Below are 20,670 nucleotides of genomic sequence, written 5' to 3' on the forward strand. Positions count from 1 at the left end.
TTCGAGTTTTACATGGTTGCTGGTAAGAACAACAGCAGCGACTCCAGACATGCTCTCCAAAGTATGGGCGAGGTTTAACTGCAGAGGGAGACACATCAGGCATTTGCAAACGTAACTTTTTGTATATTCAGCCATGTACTTTAAAATTTACCATAAGTTTCTATGTTCATTAAAAAGTATAGCCTTTTGAAATCTGATTATTCTTTTTTGATACACCTTGTATTTGAGGGGCTGCATTCGATCTAAAGAACAGCAGCTGCATTTTCATAGGACACAAGCTGACAATGGGTTGAGTACACTTTTAGAACAAAGCAAGCACAATGTCACCAGTGGCATGGTTGAAAATTTTGCCAAACATTTCAGTCCTTGAGATAAATCAATCCCCCTGTAGTCACTACGGCTGCTTTTAAAAATGCTGCATTATGCATAAACTAGTTGTAGCAGTTCTTTTCTACAAAGAAAGAAGTTTAAATGTTTCCCCATGTAAAACTCAGCACGTGTCAGTCCACGCTGCTTGTTACTGGATGGGCTCGTCCGCTTCAGTGGCGATCGAAAGCAGGATGGTTTTGGCCGTGTTCTCAAAAAGTGCTGCTCTGTTCTGGGTTTGGCCCTTCTTGACCCAGTGGCCGTAGATCTTAAAGGCGCACGCATCTATGAGCTTGCGGATGGGCTTCACGGCGTACGGGTCGCTCTTTATCACCTCCTTGGTGATGGGCTTGGCACGGCGATAGTTGCAGTAGATTCGCATTGTAGCGAGAACGGTCAAGCAAATAACCTGATGGAGAAAGTTCAGAAAAGGTTATGGTTTCTTTATGAACTATCAAAGACAGTAAAGTTGTAGTAGACAGAAATAGACAGAAATTTAGGGGGAGCAAGATCCAGGTTTTTTTGGAATTAGGGTTATATTTTGATCGAGATATGATAAAGATACCATAAAATATATCCCTCAAATATGAAAACTATTAAGATTTTTAGTTTGATAAAATCTTGTGTTTCTCACCTTGAAGCGCCTGAACGGAGTGAATTGTCGTACTTCGTGCACCACGTACTGTGAAAAGAATGAGTGGTTCAGAACATCTGTAGCTGTGAAACGCTGCTTTGGATCCACCACCAGCATCCGCGAGATCTGGAGGAAGAATTATTTTAGTTCCAAGGTTTCAACCTTATCACCTAACTTATAAAACTGAGATTGCAACAAACTGCAAAAGTAAGATTACCAAATCTTTGACCGTGTCTGAGCGGTCTTCCCATTCAGGAGAGGAGAAGTCGTACGTCCCCGCTAAGATCATGCGCAGCATCAGTATCTGTTTCCTGTGCCAGAACGGTGGAGAGCCCGCGAGCAGCGTGTACATGATAACACCTGAACTCCATCTGCAAACACGAGCCAGAACAAAGTTTATCTAGTCTGTTCACTGTGCAGTGTGTACATGCATAATCTAATCACCTGGAACACGTATTAGCCGAGCCACACAACAGATAATATGAGTCATTATTTTGTACACAGATAATTCTAACACACTGCTGAGGTGCATAAGATCAATTTTGGTAACATGAGAGTAAAGCTGACACTCCCTCCTATTGATATTTTTGTTACTTGGTAACCGATTTCATGGTCGCTCACATGTCCACAGCTGTACCATATCCTGAATGTCCTGCGTCCATAGAGCACTCAATGATCTCAGGAGCAAGGTAACCAGGAGTCCCACACACCTCTGCATTACAGACAGGAAGAGTAAATACATGTTATTAAAGGGAGCATATTCCCTGATCTTTGTCAACATAAAACCACTTTTACAGAATTTCAAATAACGCTTAAGCGCTTAAGAGGTGTTCATTTACATGTATTCATGAGTCTATCCTTGTCTACATGCAGAATTGTTCTTAGGCAAGAACCCTAAAAATTGCCCTCAGTGTGTAAATCAGGCGTGGAGGCCATGGATTTTGAATCACTAGTTAACCTAAACTAAACTAATATGTTTAGACTGTGACGGGAAGCAGGAATACCTGATGTAATCCCACACAGGCACAGAGAGAACATGCAAAGGCTACAGCCAGGATTTCAACTGGGAATCTTCTTGCTGTGAGGCAACAGTGCTGACCACTCTACCACTGTGCAGCCCTATTACAGCTGTGTGTCTGCCCAAGGCACTCTCTGACTTCTGTATGACCTCTGTTCTTTATGTGACCCATAAACGATCCTGTGCTGTTTTACTATTTCACTGTGTGGAGATCCCCCTGATGGTCCTTTAAAGACCTGCATGGGCAGGTCTCTGCAGGAACCTGGGTAGATGTGGAGGGAACACCAGTATTTTTCATGACAGAACTCTGTCACCACTTTCCTATACAAAATACACACAGACATGTCACGCAGAGTTTTAAGACGCCCGCCATTTCCTTCGATTTGATTCATGCTGGTGGATCTAAAACCCATCTGAATAGATTTGAGTCAAATTTGACCCAAACGGTATGTAAGGGTTAAATATTTACTATCCTCATTGTCTATTAATATCTCTACAACTACAAAAGTGACACACAAATAGATGATATATTAAAAGAAAAAAATAATACAGTATCTTAGGGAAGTGTTTGGACATCACATTCAATGGGAATCAGTGCATCTCTACTGGAGAGACAAAACAAACTCTTTCAATTTAACTCAGTGTGGTTCAATTTTATTTATACTGTTTAACCGATCCAATTCACAGCAATATTCACCTCAAAGGGATTTATACTGCACGCTAAAGACCCTGAAAACCACTGTGTGAGTGAGCACTTTGAAACAGTGTGAAGGAAGAACTCCTTTTACCACAACTGGTTGGGCAGATCGAGCTACTTCCAAAAGAGTGACTATTGTCGGTGACTGATAAAAAAGAATTGTGTGAGAGGTGGAGTACAAACTTTTTGGTTCTGAAGGAGGGCACGGCAGAGACAGTGTGAGAACTTCTGCTCACAGCTTCTGATTCTCCTCGTTTTTATCATCATCAAACCATTCAGCATGCTCTCATGCCCTGTGGATGGAGATCTCACCCTGGAAGAGAGGTCTACATCCCGCTAGAAATATTACATTACGTTGAACAGCATTGTATTGATTTGAGAAACTCAGTACAAACTATGCCAATGTTCCACCTCAGCATAACAGAGCCACAAGATCCCCTCACTCAAGAGATTAGGTTTTTCCTTTAATTTAACATCCATCTTTAGGGAACATTTATAGCATAATTAAAGTATTATGCATTTAGACATTAATTGAGCACATTTAGATTAAGTGCTGCTGGGTCAAGTAGATCTCCAGCCTAATGGAAGAAGCCCATTACGTCTTTACCGACTGAACAAAACTATCCAGCGATGCACAGTTTCATTAGACGCTTGGCATTTCGCACTGCTAATGATCCGACTTCTGAGAAGTCTATTTGAAAGGTCAGTGTACTGTGAGTGTCTGGAACTGCAGCAAATAGATCAGAGTGTCCTGTTTCTTAACCTTTGTAAGAGCAGCTAAGAGAGCAGGGAGCTGTTGTGCAACCAGACCCAGATTCTCCGCTCACCACCAACAGCTGATGTCCTGACGAGTGCACTGCAGGCTGTAAACTGTAACTTTAATATTCACTCAACTCAGTGGTGGGTCTGAAATGATGCACTGGTGTTTAACTGTCAGCCAACCTGTGAAAGTTTTTAATGCTTTAAGTATTTTTGTCATCTTTTGACAAGTTGTATGATTACAGCCACCAGGTTTCTGAACTGCTGACACACCTTGCAGTAATGGAAGCTTTCACTGACCTTTGAGCGTCTGTCCTGGCTGAATCTGCATAGCGAAACCAAAGTCAGTGAGTTTGATGTTCATGTAGTCGTCTAAAAGGATGTTCTCGGGCTTCAGGTCCCGATGAACGATGTTCTGGGCGTGGAGAAACTGGACCACCTCCAATAGAGACCGCATGATCGTCCTAAAGACAACACGTACAAACCTTTAAAGAGTCCTTTTAAGAGTTAGCGGAATTTATCTGTCTTTTTATTAAATAACATGCTCACTGACCGTGTTTCCTTCTCACTCAGTGTAACTTTTTCTGTGAGGTAGTCAAAAAGTTCACCCCTCTTCATTCTGGGAAAAAGAAACTAAAAGCTTTGGTTGATTTTCACATAAATACCTGTTCAGGAATCATCCATGTGAAACACTTACAGGTCGAAAACCAGGAAGAAGAAGGCCTTGGACTCATAGCAGTCTTTGAGCTGAACTGGAGAAGAGAGTTACTTTGATATTTGGCCATGTTAGAAGAACAAAGTTTAAACGAACCCAAGTTTTTCCAGTCAAACTGATTAAATGAAGCATGCGTACTGATGTTCTCCTGCCCGTAGACTTTCTTGAGGATGTCGATCTCCTTCACCGTTGCCTCTCTGATCTCTTCGATCTCCTGCGGCGTCATCTTGTCAGAGGGGGTGATGTCGATGATCTTCACCGCGTACTCCTGAGACGTATGCTTGTCGACGCAGCGGCGCACCACGCTGCTCACTCCCCTGAGGATGAAAAAAAAACACATCAGCCGTCCGAGCTGCACATCTGTTGTTTTTAGGTTTGGGTAGGAGGGCAACTTGTGATAACTGCTGGATAAAATGTTCTGTGACCGTGTCTTTCATCATGAATCATGTGTTTAACCGTTTCAAAACAGCACTGTTTTTGGTCAGAAATCAGTGACATGGTCAGACTAAAGGAAAGTATTGTGTGTTTTTACCATCTTATCAGTCTGACAGAGCAAGTAAAAACAGTGAAGAATGTGCTTGTCATGAAGATTGTCTTGTTTATCATTAACGTCCAGGAAAACAGAGAAAAACATCAAGTAAGCAAACTGAAAACCTTACTGCTGAAATTAAATTCAGAGGGCGATTTATGAATGAACAAGAGAAACTTCAGGGTGACCACAGTAAAGGAACTCCAGTGACTTTTCTCTGAATGAAGAATACTAGAAGAAGGACACATTGTCCACATCCTGTGACCTCCTGACCTGCATGTGGGAAAAGGGGGTGAAATTACATAATCTATCAGACCGACGGCCAACACTTTGTCTGAAGCGTGCTGAAGTTAATAAATGTGGCCTCCTTGGATAATGTGTCTTACGTAACAGCACCACCCTCTGACAGCTGGTGGACTGAATGACAATGAGCAGGCCCTGGCTCGGCTCCCATTTCTCAGGGGCTTGTGGGAAACTTTGGGGAAAGTGCTTGTTCTGTGCAGAGGATGATAGCTGTTTGAACTGAGGTCTAAATCTGAGGTGTGTTGTAACATTAAATGAATCTCTACAAACTAATAGCAAGTAGATATTTTACCATTTTTGTGTTCTGCCTTGCTACTCTTTGAAGTTATTTTGTGTAAACTCTGAAGAAGAGACGAGTTGGGTTAAATTCACAAACAATAAACCATTATTGTTTTTTGGGGTTTTGCTCAAGTGGATCTTAATCCTGGAACCCTCACATGTGGCTACATATAGGTCTAGTTTACCTAATCTTTAAGAGGTAAAACTGTGCACTCTTTAGTCCAAAGTCCAATGGAGAGTTTTCTGCTCAGCTCAGTTGGGTGAACCTCTGCTATGGGTCACGTTACGACGACGGTTTCGTAAACATACCTTCCCAGAATCTCCTTGGGCTCATACTTGTCGTAGAACTCTTTGGCTCCCACCCAGTCAGGGATCTCCTCCTCCTTGGTCATGTTTCCAGCTCAAGGCTAATAGTACAGAAGTATCTCCTCTTGCAGCTGACCTCAGGCTGCAGGCAGAACATGCATTCAAAACTCCAGCATTTTCACTAAACACAGCTCTACTTTAAGGCTTTTTGCACATCTGATCACACTAGAACTGCTTCCAAGCTGTTCTGACGGATATTCACCAGTTAGCTGCTTCACCAGCAGGAGCTGTCCAGATAAGATGTGTGTTTGGGCACCAGGCGTGCCAGCTGTATTTTGTAGGCCATACTGTTAAATTTAAAGCTTTATCAGCAGAATGTTAAGTAATTAAACTGCATTATTACAGATCAAGCTACTGAGTGATACTTAAGTAATCAAAATCATCAACAAATGAATCATTTAATTGTAATTATTACCAATAACATTATGTAACATATGGAGTACAGTTACTTTAGGCATTTTACACCTACTTAAGTATGTTCCCTTAACTGCTAGGGCGTCGCCATAGACAGCGATACCTTTTTTCCTTTTAAATTGCAGTGTGATTTATTTTTAATCCATTTTATTTATCTTTAAGTATTCTTATTTCCTTTGGTTGTCGCAGTGCCACTCCGTTTAAAAATTACTAGAACGTCCCTGATCCCAATTAATTACTTACCTTGAAACTACATTTTAGTGTTTACAGGAGACAAACTTCTCATATCTACTCATTTGGATGCACTTCCGGCGCAAAAATCTCAAGAAAAGCTTCAAAACGATGATGATTATTAGCATTATTTCCATGTTTTTAGGATTATAACGGCCTATAAGCAAAGTTATTATTAAAACCTGTCAGAATATAGACAGGGCTGAAACAGAAAAATGTGGAAGTTCTATTAGTGTGGAGATTTCTGAAAATCATACATCACTTTGAACCCTTAAATTACTGAACTCATGATTTTTAATGGAAATCAGTTCCCACTTCTCCATCTGATTACTTACATCACAGGAGTTTTTAGAATAAATATTTTCTGCAATTCTGTGAATAAATGTGCAAAAAAGAGCAATGTTTTCATAAATATCCAACAGAAAACGTGTAGTTTGGACATTCTCTTTTTACTGTAGTCAGAAATGAGACTGGCCAGTGAATGCGCACTGAATACTGAACAGGAAATTCGTATTTTACAGCCTGTAACATGTGCCAACATCACTGTGTCGCTTCAGTTCAATAAAAGAGCAGTTTGAAAAAATGATGATGGTCTCAGTAACACGGCTGTGGTTAAATTTTCCTCTTAGATGCTCTAACGCGCAAAATATCTGATTTTTAAACATCTGATTTTAAATGATTAAAAAAAAACAGATGGGCGACTTTTTCCTCCCGTCGTTACAACATGTACCCACCTGTCTCCTTTCACTTCTTCCAGTAAAGCAAACAAAAGTCCAATAAACTCACAGAACGTGTTTTGGGTGAATACAAGAAGCCATCGTTTCAAACTTAATGTCATACCAAACACAGCGCAGACTAATAAAGCAACCCACGCCACCACGTGTGAACCCGTTCAACTGCTCACTCACTGTCCCAGAGTGACCTGCAATATAAACGCATTAAAAGGCCGGCGTCCCTCACCGTGTCCGTCAGTCCCTGATACGAAGACAATCCATCATCAAATCGCGCACAGTGAGTTTCTGAGGACGAACAAAGAGCTGCAGTCAGACTCCGGCGCTATGGCGCGTTTGCGGGTCTGCTGCTGCCATTCTGCAGAGGGTGAGCTTTAATGTCAGGTGCCAAAAATAACTATTTGCTTCGGCAGATGCAGAAGGACACCCCGAATGAGTCCTTACAAAAAACCCCATCCATGAAATAATACCCCGCGGCTCGTGCTCTCGCCACGACGCTTTTAGAGTCAAAACATTACTTCAGGCGCAGGTTGCAGCTCGTGAATTTTGCGCTGAAAGCAGAGTGACGGGACAGGTGCGGGACACCCCTTTGTAGCTGCTGAAGTCTAATTAAAGAAAGCACAGGTGAAAACAGAAATGCTTCAGTGTAATAATACAGAGCGCATATGATGAGGAGATGTGGGGGAAAAAAAACAAACAAAACAAAAACCATCACAGTCTCGTTTTAATTCAAGTCCTTTATTAGTCTGAATCAAACCCAGCAGCCAGAAGGTGAAAGTGGCCTTTTTTTCTCTCTACAAGTCTTGCCATGAGACAGGATTTAAATTAAAAGCATGCACTGACAACTGAAAATAAACCTCAAACATGAGCTAAAACCAAAATATATAAACATTATTTATAAGACTATGATTACAAGCTCTGCAGCAGTCTGAGAAATGAGGCTGTCCGATGACAATTGATCATTAAAACATGTTTATTGATTGTGAATTACACCCTCTCAGTATCTTTAATAAGGAGATGTGATCTTCATTCTGCAGATAGCATCTCTTCTCATGACAGACCTGTAGAAAGAGATAAAGGACAGTTAATACTTTAAATCGTTTAAAATGACTTAACATACTTAGGTTAAGGCTCCCCCTTATGGCCACACTGGGTATTACAGGAGTTTAGAATAGTGCAAAGTCATTTGGCTTTGATATGTGAGCGACAAAGGGCTCATTCAAAGCCTCGATGCTTGCTGGGTTAAACTCAGTTTGAAAAGAGAAAAATGAGACTGAAAATGCAACAGCTTGATGTTGATCTATTTGATATGCATCAGGAAGATCCAGTACTTTAACAGAATTTTATGAAAGGAGCATGCTGAAAATGTGCAACAGCTTGTGCGTCTACCCCCCCATACGTAGTAAATGTTTAGCTAGCCGCAAATGCAACAGAAACTATAGCATTTCGTAACTACACTCACTTTAAATATATCAAATTACTAGGGGTGCAACGATACACGTATCGATATTGAACCGTTCGATACAGTGCTTTCGGTTCGGTACGCATATGTATCGAACAATACAAAATTTTTAATTTATTTTATCAACTTTCCTTCTGACGATGCTGTCTGTGTTGAGCGCTCAGTGGATCTGCGCTCGACAGTGCAGCCTAGGCGGAGTAGTCGAACGCAGATCCACTGAGCGCAGGGCAAGCTAGCAGACAGAAGTTAAGCTCTTCTTGCAACATGGCAAATTGAACCTCCCCCACCCTCATTCAGATGTGGCGTTTGGAACTACTTTGGTTTTCATGTGACATATGACCCTGAAGGTAAGCGCGTCATGGACTAAAGTAAAACAGTATGTTGGATGTGCCACGCAATGCTCAATTACATGGGTGGGAACTAGTGTGTTAGCACAGTTAGCTCGTTAACGTGTTGGCCGTCCAGCCCCATGCACGGGGCGATCGTTAACGGAGATTTGCAGTGTTGTGGCGTTAACGTCATTTCAACTAGATTTACGCTGACAGCACTAGTGGGAACACAACGAATATGACTGCACATTTACGCCGACATCATCCTAGTGCAAAGACAAGTGGAAGCAGACAAAAACAACAAGCATGCATGCTACAAACTTTACCCGAGTCATTTAGACAGCCGTTAGCACATGAGTCTCCTTATGGGGACCTGATATGTTTAATATGCTGCTGAGAATATAGACCAGAAGAAGCGTATAGTATAGCTTTTATTTTGGAAAGAGACATTTCTCTGTAATAAACTCTCTTTTCCAAAGATGAGTGATTCCTCAATCAGATACAGGGCTCGCAATATCGCTAGCCCGACGTCCCGGGGCTAGAGATTTTTCCAGTCGGGCTACCAAAATTTATCTCTGCCCTGCCCGTCGGGCTATCGTAGGAAGGAAAAATATATGTCAATGCTTTTGCATTCTTTTGGAAATGTAGCTGGGTAATTATGTCATTGGCATCGGTGAGCCACTGTCAATATGTGACATATTGAAATCGCGTTTGAATTTGCGCTTGTTTTTTGCTTTCACTTTGCAATCGCGCAAACTGTGTATAGAGAGCGACAGCACTGATCTGTGAGTGATGATAATTTGTGCACCAATTCCTCTGACATCGTCTTATCAATCGTTAGCTTACTATGCAAACATGACAAGTGAAATCTCCCGCAGCAAGCTTAAACATATGAGAGGTTGATCGTGCAGAGAATCGCTGAGCGTTATGTGTGTGTGTGTGTGTGTGTGTGTGTGTGTGTGTGTGTGTGTAAGTAAAAGCAGCAGGATATATATTTTAGTTCTGCTGAGCCAAATAAGACAGGTCAGGGTGAAGAAGTGACAGCCAAAGAAAAGCTTTCCACAAAACAGAAAAGTTATGACAAATCAGACTATAAGGCAAAAAGAAAGTGCAGCTTTATGGTTTCATGGACAAAAGAATTTCTATGGCTGCGATATGACGAGCTATATAACCAGGGGTGCACATAAGTGGTCCGCAGGTGCGCATTCGCTGTCAAAATAAAAAACGCGCACAAGATAAGTTGCAACGCGCGTTTGCGTACATAAGATTTTCTGGAGGAGGACAGACATTTGTTTAGAACTCTTAAAGATGTCGAAGAAGCTCCTTTAAGCAATTACTGTGGTGTTCCTCTACCTCCAAACAAATGTCAGAAGGAGTCCGAACCACAAAAGAAGCACGTATTCTCGGAAAAGTGGTTGCAGGAGGTGAGCTGGCTTCAAACAAATGCTGAACGCACAGAGATGTGGTGCGGAATGTGCCGTGAAAATTTAATAAATGACAAATTAAAAAGGCATGAACATTTTTTTTGTATTGAAAAAAATATCGACCCGTGACACCAAAGTATCGAACCGAACCGTGAATTTTGTGTATTGTTGCACCCCTACAAATTACTAATAATGATGAAAAGCAACGACTAGAAGACAGAAAGACAGCAGTCTCCATTTATACAAAGCCTGGACGTGTTTCACTCACCATTAGCAAACCTGCACTGTTTGAGCACCTCACTGAAGCCCTCGCAGAGCTTGAGGTCGCTCTGGTTTTCGGCACACTCAACGAACTGCCTGAGCTCGTAGGAGCAGGCCTGCTGCTGCTGCTGAGGGGCCCCCTGCTGGTACACAGGCTGGGCCTGGTATGGCTCCTAATACACACAAGGCAGAGGATTAAATCATGTGTGTGACAAAGATCAAAACAGAGTTTAACATGTCAGAACAAGCTTCAGTTTTGTATCACAAAGATGGAATATCTTCCATTAATGACACAAAGTAAATCTATTTACACATCTATCGATAAAAATGCTGAAATATCTAAAACTGCGATCCTCAAACTGCTCAAGAGCGTGTGGTTTCCAAGTCCTTTTTGTCATAAAGAAAAGCAGAGTAAATGATTGGTCATCACTCATATCTTAAAATCTACTATGAATGTAACTGCATAAAGATAATAGTGATGTACTGGGTTCAGGGTTAATGAGACAAACATCATTATGCATATTTCCCTGCACTTGTGTGAATGTAAATAAACCACGTTTGACCTTTGGACTTTTGTTTTGGTTATAAACACCCCAAATATTTTTCATAACTGATGTTTACCTTCAGCAGCAGCTGTGTCTGTATTTTCAAATTAAACTTATCACATGTGTAAACATAAAAAAACCAAAAAACAAACCCAGATTGAGCAGAGGAAGTAATTCATCTTTAATCAACCAGCACTGATTGCACACAGGAGTCTTAATGAAAGCAAGATGATTCCTTCACTGCTTTTAGTTAAAAGTCTCAATTTTCATCATATTGTTTCCATCTGGCTGTTATACTGAACTACCACAGTGCATGTAACTCCATGCGTTACATAAAATGTGGTGTTTGTTTGTCACCTGCTCCATGTTGCAGAGGCCCTGCATACTGTGTCTCAGACACCCTAATCTTCCTTGAAACTGTTCCAGTCCTGTGGCTGGCTAAACCTGGGCTTACCTGGTATGTGACGTCAGGCCTGGCAGGCTCTGAGTGTCCTCCGCTGAAACCTCCAGTCATGGCGTGACCGATTGTGTGGCCTACCGCCGAGCCTACTGCCACCCCAGCGGCTGTAGACGCCATCTGGGCAAACATACCCGGCTGCCTGGGCGCTGCGGCTGGCGTGCCGACAGCGGACGGAGGCGCCTGCATCGGAGCCGGGGCGTAGGAGGGAGGGGGAGCAGCCCGGGCCATAGGTGGAGGGGATGGTGGAGCCCGGCTGTAACAAAAACGTTTTGTTAAGAACTTTTTTAGCAACTTTACCAAACACAATCAAAAACAGATATGAGCTGACATCTGTTATTCCAGCTATTACTCTGAATCACAGCAAAGGTTTATGAAAGCTTGGATAAAGGTGAAGCTCTGATTCAGAGAATATCTCCACACTAGTAAGACAACAAAGAGCTACTTTCAGCTGATCACTTATTCACAAGCGAGAATAATATTCAGATGCTCTTCTTGATGCAACCACAAAGGGATTTGTGTCTCCTCCTGGGATCTGTTCTTCACTTGCTAAGAAAAAGTGTTATCCCGTAGCTGGATAAAGTAAGCCCACCTGTGTTCAAAGTGAACTTTAAACATGTCACTGTGGAAAATAATCAGTCTTTCCCTAAGCAGCTTGGCCTTACAGGTGGAGACATTGGTACAAATTATTAAGCACCAAGAGTCAAATGTGTTCTTGCAATTCTTAGTTTCAGCTATATATTCAGCTTAGTTTCGGATATATTTAGTGAAAGAGAAATGAGGGCACAGAGGGATTATTCTTCCCACAAGGAGAAGAGAAACAGAAATACTTCCAACCATTGTGCGACTTATTTCGTTATAACTCGGAAGAATAAAGTCTCAGTTTAGCTGCAGGTTAGAAGAAAAACTATAGAAGCTGATGCAACTCCACTGGCTTTGCTAGCATGTGGGGATTTGTACAGAGGAAACCACGATAAAGACAATGACCTTCATCATTTTCATAACACAGTAACTTTCTGAGCAATACCCAGATTAACCGGCAATTAAGCTTTAATTGAAATTATCCTTATAAGATACTTGAAGCACTTCATGACCTGCACTTTCCTGGCTAACATACGGCACTATGACATTACCTAAACGTTAGCATTTGTGCTAACTAAAAATATCTACTCTACTTTTCTTTAACAAAAGGGAATTAAACCCTAAGTGTTACCTGGCTGGAGGGGGCATCCTGGACGTCCGGCTTCTGCTTCCTCTCGGCATGTTGAACACTTAGGTAAGTTTACCTGCGGGTTTAAATAAATACACACTGACGCTGTCACACCGCTTTATATTCAGCGACCTTTAGACAATCCGGAACTTTCCGCGTGTTACATCATTTGTCTCCCGAGTAACTTCCGGTGTGCAGGATACACAACAAGGACGATTCCGCCAGGTGAGTGTTGCGTAACGCATTACGTTGTTCACCTAGGCTAAAGGTTAGAATTGTTTTCTGTGCCATCAACAAAGTCTTAAACGGTTTTGCTTTATTCAATATTTGTTTAAAAAAAATGAACTCCGGACTGCTTTTACTTGCAAGCTGTTTTTGATATTGTTATATAATATTATTTACATGTTTCATATTGTAGGATCAAGGCCGTCTCACATTGTGCTTCATATCTATTTCTTTGTCCTTTAAACTGTGTATATATATCTGTATTTTTACCCACGAAATGCTGCATAAGGTTTATTCAGAACTTTAAATAAAAAGAAAAAAAACACATTTGAACGCATGTGTGTCGTAAAATAAGTTAATTATTGTTTGCATTTGATTTAGTTTCTCTAAATCAGATATCATCCATGAATCTTCAGGTCCCCTCTTGCCTGGTAATTCTATCTTCAATATCCACTATCCCTCCTCTGCAAATGTCCAAACCTTCTCAGCCTTGCGTCTCTAACTTTGTCTCCAGCTGCTGAACATGAGCTGTCCCTCTGAAACAATCTCGTCTGATCCTGTTAATTCTGGTTACTCCCAGTTAAAATCGGAACTTCAACTCTGCCCGATATGTTGCGTCCATCAATGCAGAACGGTGGAAAGAAATAAGAAGCTCTTTAGCAAAGTATATATTTGCATCTTCCAGCCCTTTTCTCAAAACTTGTATGGTGTCCAATAACTGGAGATAATTTATCTGAATTTCAGGTGCAGGACCATACCTCATGCACTGGTATATGCCTCCAGCGCCACAAGCTGTTTGTACTCATTTTCATGCCCCACACTTCTCCCCTTTTCCCCCAATTCAGTCACTTCTCATTAGATCTGCCTGGGATCTGCAGCCAGTCCCCTCTGAGGCCGTTCCCAAACCACAGCTTCAATTTGTGCTTTCTCAATCTGCTGTTATCAAACTGAAATAAGGATGTGGTCCCAGCTTGTTAAAAGCAATTCATAATCTTAAATTGATCAAGATGTTCTTTGCATCAGCCGTTACTTCAGTATTCCTAGAATTCCTTTCTCATGCTTTCTCATCCAATTTCAGACTTAAACCACTTTCTCATGTTTTTTGGGTTTTTTTGAAAACTCAAGAGGAAGAATCAACAGAGAAGAATAGACAGATGTTAAAATAACATTTCCTAAAGTTCACAGTTTCTAAAGTTTACTTAATCTAATCCATAACTATCTGCAGATTTCAGATGGTTGAGGGTGGAGTTTCAGATAATAAAACAATTGAAACTGTTGTTTATTAAACTGGTGTACAAGATCTTGAAATTATTTCAATACATCACTGTGGACTACTAGAACTTCTGGTCAAAATGAGCTTTACCTTAGCACAACTTTGGGTTTGGCAAGATCAAAATTAAACATTGAAACCAGTTTATTCCAAATATATTTAAGATAATTAATATTTGGATGATCTTTTCCTTGTTTAGGCAATTTAGACTTTGAAGTGGAAACACTGGCACTAGAGAGATGACTCAATGCTGTAACAAGGAGCTCTCTCAGGGGGAAGTGAGTCTTGGTTAATGTGTAACAATAAAACAACATTCTTAGATATTCAAAGTCACCCTTCAGTTTTTTAAGATGTAAGTGAGGCTTTTTCATTCCACATAAACATGTTTGCTATCTTGTGAAATCACCTAAAAAAGGCAAGGGGAACTCTTGTCTCCAAAATGTGAAGTGAGCATAAAATATTCATGCAATAATCCTTAAAAGATGCTTTATGTAAATTGCACAAAATACCAACAGATGTGTGTTTCAGAGGTTTATTCTTAAACAAACTTACTGATAAATGTGGAAAGCCAACATTTTTTCCATTTTCTGCTCTTTTACCAAAATATCTGGTCATGTACCAGTACTTCATTGCTTTTATAGAAATGTACACAATCTGGTATGTGCATGACTTATAACTATAAATTATACACAGATTTATAACTACAAAATTATATATAGCACTTCCCAATCGTAGTTTACCTCGCAACAAGGATTTCAATAAAGCAAAATGATCGCTTATTTCTTAAATTGATAAGTAAGGCCAAAAAGACGGACAAGTTAATCTTTTTTCCCTTTCTTCTTCTTATGCTTATGAGATTGTCCGCCTCCTCGTCCCCCTCTGTTGCCTTTCGAGCTTCTCCCTGTCCATGCTGGCATAGGAGGCTCAATTTCCCCAGGTCGTCCTCCTCTGTCTGGTACACTGCCCATCAACGTCTAGTGACACCAGAAAAAAAACAACAACAAAAAGAAAAAAGAAAATGCTTACGGTACTTAGCTGGAGTCAGAGGCATCTTCATTAAGGATCACAGACACGTTCATGATTGTACCTTGTAAACAGAGGTGCTTGTTCCAGCTTTGACCGGGTCAATGAAGGACTGATCCTCTCTGGCAGCGAGCAGCAGAGATGGAGACACTTGGGAAGAGCCGATGAGGGACGCAAGATTAGGCGCCGAAGCCAGCGCAGCACTGCGCTCCTGTAAATAAAGGATGGACTGAATGGAGATGTCTGACATTCATCTTCTGCGTCACCAGCACATGCTCTGACGATGGCCTAAAGCCGACTGACATAAAAGTAGTCTGTTGCAGTTCAGTCAGACCACACGATGTCAGTGTTGTCCTAATAACACCCTGATCTTGCAGACAGTAACAGACATATACTGTATATAAAGATTCAACATAGCCTATAGGTCTAAAGAGTGAAGTAAAACTACATTTTTTTCTCCTAATGGGAAATCCTGTTTGCAAGACGACATTAGACAAATGGGTTCTCACTAAATTTATGAGCCTTCCTAATGAATTTATCATCTCAGTCAGCAGTTTTAAGTCCTATTTACTGCAGCATGGCATTGATTTTATCAATTACGGCACCAAGTAGGATTTAAAAAAAGAGAAAGATGATGAATCAGGGAATGCCTAACTTGCAATCACTCCTGCATGAACACACATCCACCCTCCTTCAGTTTGAAGATGAAAATGATGACAGTCAAAATCTCAGATTGAGGCTTCAGATGTGCTGCTCATCTTCTTTATTACATACACTCTACTTGTTACAGGTGTTAGAGAAGGCAGGGTTCTCATGCATTTTGGAGATATTTGATGCAGATGCAAATGAAGAACCGCAACTCATTTTGTGCATTAAATAAACTTCAGAGTGCTGCTTAGTGTCTTCACAAATGTTACTCTAACCTGGGTTTCTTCATTCTCAGTCACATTAAAGTGGACCTATTCCGTGCCATATTTTCTGTTGTATTAATTCTCATATTTAAACAGTCAAAGTTTCTAATGAGGTAAGCATATGAACAAGTAATCCCTGCAAACTAAACATTTAGGCTTCAGACTACACTAAACGCTCAGTTTCAAACACTTCTTTACTACTCTTGCATTCAACTGATATCAGACGGTAAAGACACCCTTAAAATGGTCATCTCGTGGATACGTGCTGTATTCCATTTTCAGTGAGAAGTTGGAAATTTCAAGTTTGCAGCTGGAATTTTCAGCTAAAACCCTGAATCAAGTTGGACTTCCCACGTAAAAAGTCAGAGACATCACACCAACCCTACCTTTGTAATCTGAGGTGGCAGCGGTGAGAACTTGTAATCTTTACAACCAGTGTTCTGTATTTGTGACTGCTAAATAAACCATACACGTGGTACTGACCAGGCTCTCTGTGCTGAGGTGCCATTTTTAAGCACAGTAAATAAATGAATAATCATTATGTTATACTCCACACACTGCCTGGAAGCCTGCCATGGGGTTTACTTGGCACGAAATCACTCGCAGCTCCAAAATCTGACTTCCGATGTAAAAACTCCACCTGCTGTTCAAAGCTTCTGTTTGCGAGGGGCACCCAAGTAGAAGAAATCTGCCTTATGCTTAATTTATGCTACCAAGGTTGTGTCAGTATTTGCCTCTGGAGACGGGTTTTTAAACCACCATTGCAATCGAACAAAATCTCAACTGTGCAGTGCCCCATGTGGAAGACACTGTGCATCAGTTAAATGCTGATTGGTTGAAAAGTGGGCCGGAATAAGGAACAGCAGAGTTCACCAGAAGTGGAAAAAATACATTATGAAAAGCTGAGGAAGGGGCTACAGTGCACACTTTTCATTGTTTTTAACATTCTGTTTCACTTCAGCTCTTTGCATGTTAGAACTTCGCTCTTGTCTGCAGCTGGCTGACAGACTGGCAATAGCACAGGCAAGAGCCACAAGAGCACAATTTTTATAGGGCCCACATCTGACAGGAGACGCCCTCTGCAGGTAGATGGGCAGTCCAAAGCTTCCTCATGCACTACCACTGCTGAACTAAGATTTTCTTATTAAAAGGGAATAGACTGAAGAGATGAACCAAGGCTCAGAGTAAAATAACTCAGCTAACAGGCAAATGATGAACAGAGTTATTTAACATTCCTACCTTTTGTTTCTCTCCCCATGCAAATGATTCAAGCGTAACCTGAAAGCGCGTGACCATCATTTGTCGCCGACGCCGATAGTCCTCGGACAGAATTTCATTCATTTTTTTCACTTGAAGCTGAGAAACAGGCAAAGATGTAAATGCCACATTAGAGTCACGTCTAAAGTCTTGTGAGCTGAAAACAGGCCTGGCAGCTTACCCACTGCTCTGAGCTGAGGCTGGTGCTGAGAAGAGGTTTGGTCATGTCTCCACTTGGTAGGCGAGAAAGCCTCTCATTCACCTGCATTAAAGCAAATGTTTGTAAACTCCTCTTTCAGTGCTTCTCAGTCTGTATTCGCAATTTATTCATGGCTCAATCTCTGTTATTTCAAGCTTACCTCGTTCAAAACGTCCTCAAACCGAGAGGAGGCGTCCATGTTGAGAGCACGCAGAAGTAAAATCCATTCTGCTTGCATCTCTGCTTTCCTCCTGTTTTCACCCAAACCGTCATCGCCTTCGTTTTCCTCACAAAAGTCACGGCTCAGATCTTCAACTCGCTGCTCTTTTTCAGAGTCCGCTTCTGTCGCCCGCTCGTCAGGATGTGACTCTTTGTACTTGATAATGTGAGCTGCTTGCAATTCTGATACAAGGAACTCTGCAAGATGTGCAAAAGATCACTAAATCCACGAGCACTGCAATCATCTGTTCTTACTACAACAGTATCCACCACAGTCCGGTTTCTCACCAGCGACTTTGTTGAGAGTGGACAGGTCCAACACCTCGGAGGTCAGCACAGCGAGGGGAGAGGATATGTTTGATAGTACATTTTTCAGCTCTCCCGCCAGCAGCACATCACCTGACCCTCCTGAGTCTAAAAAAGGACAATTAAGCCAGTTTATTTAACACATTTCACTGCAAGTTGAGTCAGAAAGATCTGATTTTTTTCATGGCTTATATTTGTAACATAGTAACCATCAGTTTGTTTACCAAAGCATGTTTTGGTTGTAGTTATATAATGCACATAAATTACAGCTAATGTGAGGTGCATCTCAGTAGCTTCATATTAAATTAACTGCGGGTAAAATTATGAAAATGGTGTCACTATCCAAATGTTTCCAAATCCAAGTCTACTCAACATGCGAAGATGTTTTACTTTAGTAGAGCATCTGTCAACGTGTAAAAAATATCCTGTTATTTTTATTTATTTAAGGCATCTAAATCGGCTGTTCTGTAACTGGTTTGGTGAATTAATGTGGATGTTTTCAGAAAGGACTTGCATTTTGTTTTACATAACATAAGAAGTAAGGTCGATTCTTAAGCAGTTGCTTTGCTGAGTCGGCCCACTTGAGACCACAGTGACCCCTCTGCGTGAAACAGTAAAAAAATCCACAATCCTGAGATGGTTTCCTCCTTCCTTGGGAGAATGCGCTGTATTAAAGGCAATGGTTAAACATGAAAAAGCCTCTCTCAAAGATTTATGAATGAAAATCTCAGGCCTGAGCCTCACCTCGTAGCTCCGGGCAGAGAGTCCTGAGCTCTGCGCACAGCCAGCTGAGCAGCGGACAGGGAAGCTCGTCACATCTGCACCGGGAGAGGCAGCGGCTGCCCGGGTACCTGACCAGGAAGTAAGTGGAGGCGACAGGTGAGATTACCTATTCACCTGTCAGGCGTATCGGCAAGTGTCATTATACGTCAAAAGCCCAGAAAGCAGGCAGAGAATAAGGTTTCTCTTCTCAAATTAAAGTTTCGTAACGACGAAAAACAAACATGTTAATTACCCCAGAGCTTTAATGGCTGAAACTGTCCCCGCGCTCCTCTCCATGAAGACAGGCGTGTACGACTTATTCTTTACTCTGCGAAGTTCAAGTGTGTTTACAAGGGGTGCTTCCTCCTTTAACATCCAGGACGCTCACCGCCCCCTGCTGGCCGGAGTGCGCACAACAACTTCATAAATAACCAAGTCATTCACTAGAGAGGGAATGAATAAACAAAGGATAAATTACAGAAAGTCCAACGATTTTACAAAATATGAACACAAAAGTACAAGATTGTGGAGCAAGTGTATGAAAAATTATAAAAGTTAACAGTATTATTTGCCCCAATTTTAAAAAAGAAAATAAGTAATCGTGTTTTTTTTAAACAACAACATAATTATTAAAAAATATATAAAAGCAAAGCAGAACAGAAAACCATTACATTTTGTATGAATAAGTTTAGGTTATTTTTCTGTTACAGAATTAGTGAATAAAGTAGTACATTTAGCTTTTCAAAGGTTTCAAACTATTCGTGTAATACTTACTCTCCCTCAACTTTCCACTTTATGCATCTCTATTTGACGGCATCTTTTTAAAACTTTCTCCCGTGATATAATGAAAAAAGTTTCACTCTGCCCCCACACATCACACCTTTCTCACTTCTTGAGGGGAACAAATTGTCCTATAAGGACGGAATACGCGTTTGTTTGCCCGTTAGGGGTCACCAGAGGTCTTGTATAGCCTGCTGTGTTAACCAAAGATAAATCTGCTGGCATTAAGTACCTTGAAAGGTGGGATGCAACTAAACAGATATTAGATACGTGATATGTGATGTTTGTGTAATATATGTATGTATTGTTTTCTGCTACTCAAATTTAACTTTAAATCAGATCTCAGTTGTCATGTTAGAATACAGATGTTTGAAACGTGAACACAGCTCCATTCATTAGGACGTATTAACACCAGCTTCCATCCTCTGCTCTGGAGTGAATATTATGAGCAAATTAACTAGATTAATTAATTAATGTCTGTTATCTTGTCAAATTATCATTATGTACAGTGGCTGAACATGAACTCAACTAAGAATATCACAGTCATGTCTCCTGTTCAGCTGTTTGATACACCATTTACGCTGAACACTATTTACTGCTCTCAGCACTATCCTGCGTCTTGCTGATGCAGCTGATGTTTGCTGCAGTGTTATATGCAGTATCCCTGTTGTCAGGGATTTTTTTTAATTTAAAACATCAGTGAGAGTTTTATGGTGGATGGTTCTGCTTGTGTAGCTTGAACTCAATAGGCAGCAAATGTTAGATGAGAAAATCTTGAAGTAAAGGGTGATGCTCCTCTGTGGCCTGAGTCATCTTTTCAGTAATAGATTTTATAAGCAAGTTTGGCTTTCATTGAACAAATGCAAACATGTTTCCTCTTCTCATGTCTGACTCTGTGCACACACTCTTAAACACAAGTACTTCAAGGTCTGAGTGTGCTGTTCAGCACACGTGTCCCTCGTTGGACTTCACTGCAGGAGGCATGTGA

At 41.1% G+C, this 20,670-nt stretch overlaps 3 protein-coding genes across 4 annotated transcripts; all 3 read right to left on the minus strand.

Moving 5' to 3' along the window:
• Positions 1–6: 6 nt before the first annotated feature.
• On the minus strand, positions 7–7,595 carry LOC146654029 (phosphorylase b kinase gamma catalytic chain, skeletal muscle/heart isoform-like). Of its 2 annotated transcripts, none has more exons than XM_085379310.1 (10): positions 7,272–7,595; positions 5,610–5,748; positions 4,328–4,506; positions 4,172–4,226; positions 4,028–4,093; positions 3,775–3,938; positions 1,622–1,712; positions 1,218–1,371; positions 1,001–1,126; positions 7–775 (listed from the first exon to the last, which is right to left on the minus strand). In XM_085379310.1, the coding sequence occupies exons 2-10, from the start codon at positions 5,690–5,692 to the stop codon at positions 518–520; spliced, it is 1,176 nt and encodes a 391-aa protein (XP_085235436.1). In that variant the 5' UTR covers positions 5,693–5,748; positions 7,272–7,595; the 3' UTR covers positions 7–517. The 2 variants fall into 2 exon arrangements, with proteins under 2 accessions (XP_085235436.1, XP_085235437.1); XM_085379311.1 differs by lacking the exon at positions 7,272–7,595 and adding an exon at positions 7,046–7,253.
• Positions 7,596–7,764: 169 nt separating this feature from the next.
• chchd2 (coiled-coil-helix-coiled-coil-helix domain containing 2) lies at positions 7,765–12,896 on the minus strand. The gene is made up of 4 exons (XM_085379313.1): positions 12,734–12,896; positions 11,518–11,776; positions 10,526–10,691; positions 7,765–8,103 (listed from the first exon to the last, which is right to left on the minus strand). Exons 1-4 carry the CDS (start codon positions 12,781–12,783, stop codon positions 8,093–8,095), a joined length of 486 nt encoding a protein of 161 aa, XP_085235439.1. The 5' UTR covers positions 12,784–12,896; the 3' UTR covers positions 7,765–8,092.
• A 1,831-nt stretch (positions 12,897–14,727) lies between these two features.
• On the minus strand, positions 14,728–19,277 carry LOC146654031 (tRNA-splicing ligase complex subunit FAM98B). Its single transcript, XM_085379312.1, has 8 exons — positions 19,156–19,277; positions 18,885–18,991; positions 18,123–18,248; positions 17,776–18,032; positions 17,598–17,678; positions 17,399–17,515; positions 15,313–15,459; positions 14,728–15,199 (listed from the first exon to the last, which is right to left on the minus strand). Exons 1-8 carry the CDS (start codon positions 19,275–19,277, stop codon positions 15,044–15,046), a joined length of 1,113 nt encoding a protein of 370 aa, XP_085235438.1. The 3' UTR covers positions 14,728–15,043.
• Positions 19,278–20,670: the final 1,393 nt, after the last annotated feature.

Source organism: Rhamphochromis longiceps, linkage group LG14, assembly GCF_057381845.1.
Source record: "Rhamphochromis longiceps isolate RC_006_pf linkage group LG14, R_longiceps_female_GT1.1, whole genome shotgun sequence".
NCBI lineage: Eukaryota > Metazoa > Chordata > Actinopteri > Cichliformes > Cichlidae > Rhamphochromis > Rhamphochromis longiceps.

What these genes read in the sequence shown, in the direction of transcription:
- LOC146654029 (XM_085379310.1), bottom strand. Translation starts at nt 5,692, where the DNA reads ATGACCAAGGAGGAGGAGATCCCTGACTGGGTGGGAGCCAAAGAGTTC. An exon ending in CTGAGTGAGAAGGAAACACG is followed by an intron (nt 3,939 to 4,027) that starts GTCAGTGAGCAT and finishes TGTTGTCTTTAG; the next exon opens with GACGATCATGCGGTCTCTAT. An exon ending in TATGGTACAGCTGTGGACAT is followed by an intron (nt 1,372 to 1,621) that starts GTGAGCGACCAT and finishes TCGTGTTTGCAG; the next exon opens with ATGGAGTTCAGGTGTTATCA.
- chchd2 (XM_085379313.1), bottom strand. Translation starts at nt 12,783, where the DNA reads ATGCCGAGAGGAAGCAGAAGCCGGACGTCCAGGATGCCCCCTCCAGCC. An exon ending in AGGATGCCCCCTCCAGCCAG is followed by an intron (nt 11,777 to 12,733) that starts GTAACACTTAGG and finishes TTTTTGTTACAG; the next exon opens with CCGGGCTCCACCATCCCCTC. An exon ending in GGCCTGACGTCACATACCAG is followed by an intron (nt 10,692 to 11,517) that starts GTAAGCCCAGGT and finishes TGTGTGTATTAG; the next exon opens with GAGCCATACCAGGCCCAGCC.
- LOC146654031 (XM_085379312.1), bottom strand. Translation starts at nt 19,277, where the DNA reads ATGTTAAAGGAGGAAGCACCCCTTGTAAACACACTTGAACTTCGCAGA. An exon ending in TCAGCCATTAAAGCTCTGGG is followed by an intron (nt 18,992 to 19,155) that starts GTAATTAACATG and finishes CTTCCTGGTCAG; the next exon opens with GTACCCGGGCAGCCGCTGCC. An exon ending in GCCTCAGCTCAGAGCAGTGG is followed by an intron (nt 17,516 to 17,597) that starts GTAAGCTGCCAG and finishes CCTGTTTCTCAG; the next exon opens with CTTCAAGTGAAAAAAATGAA.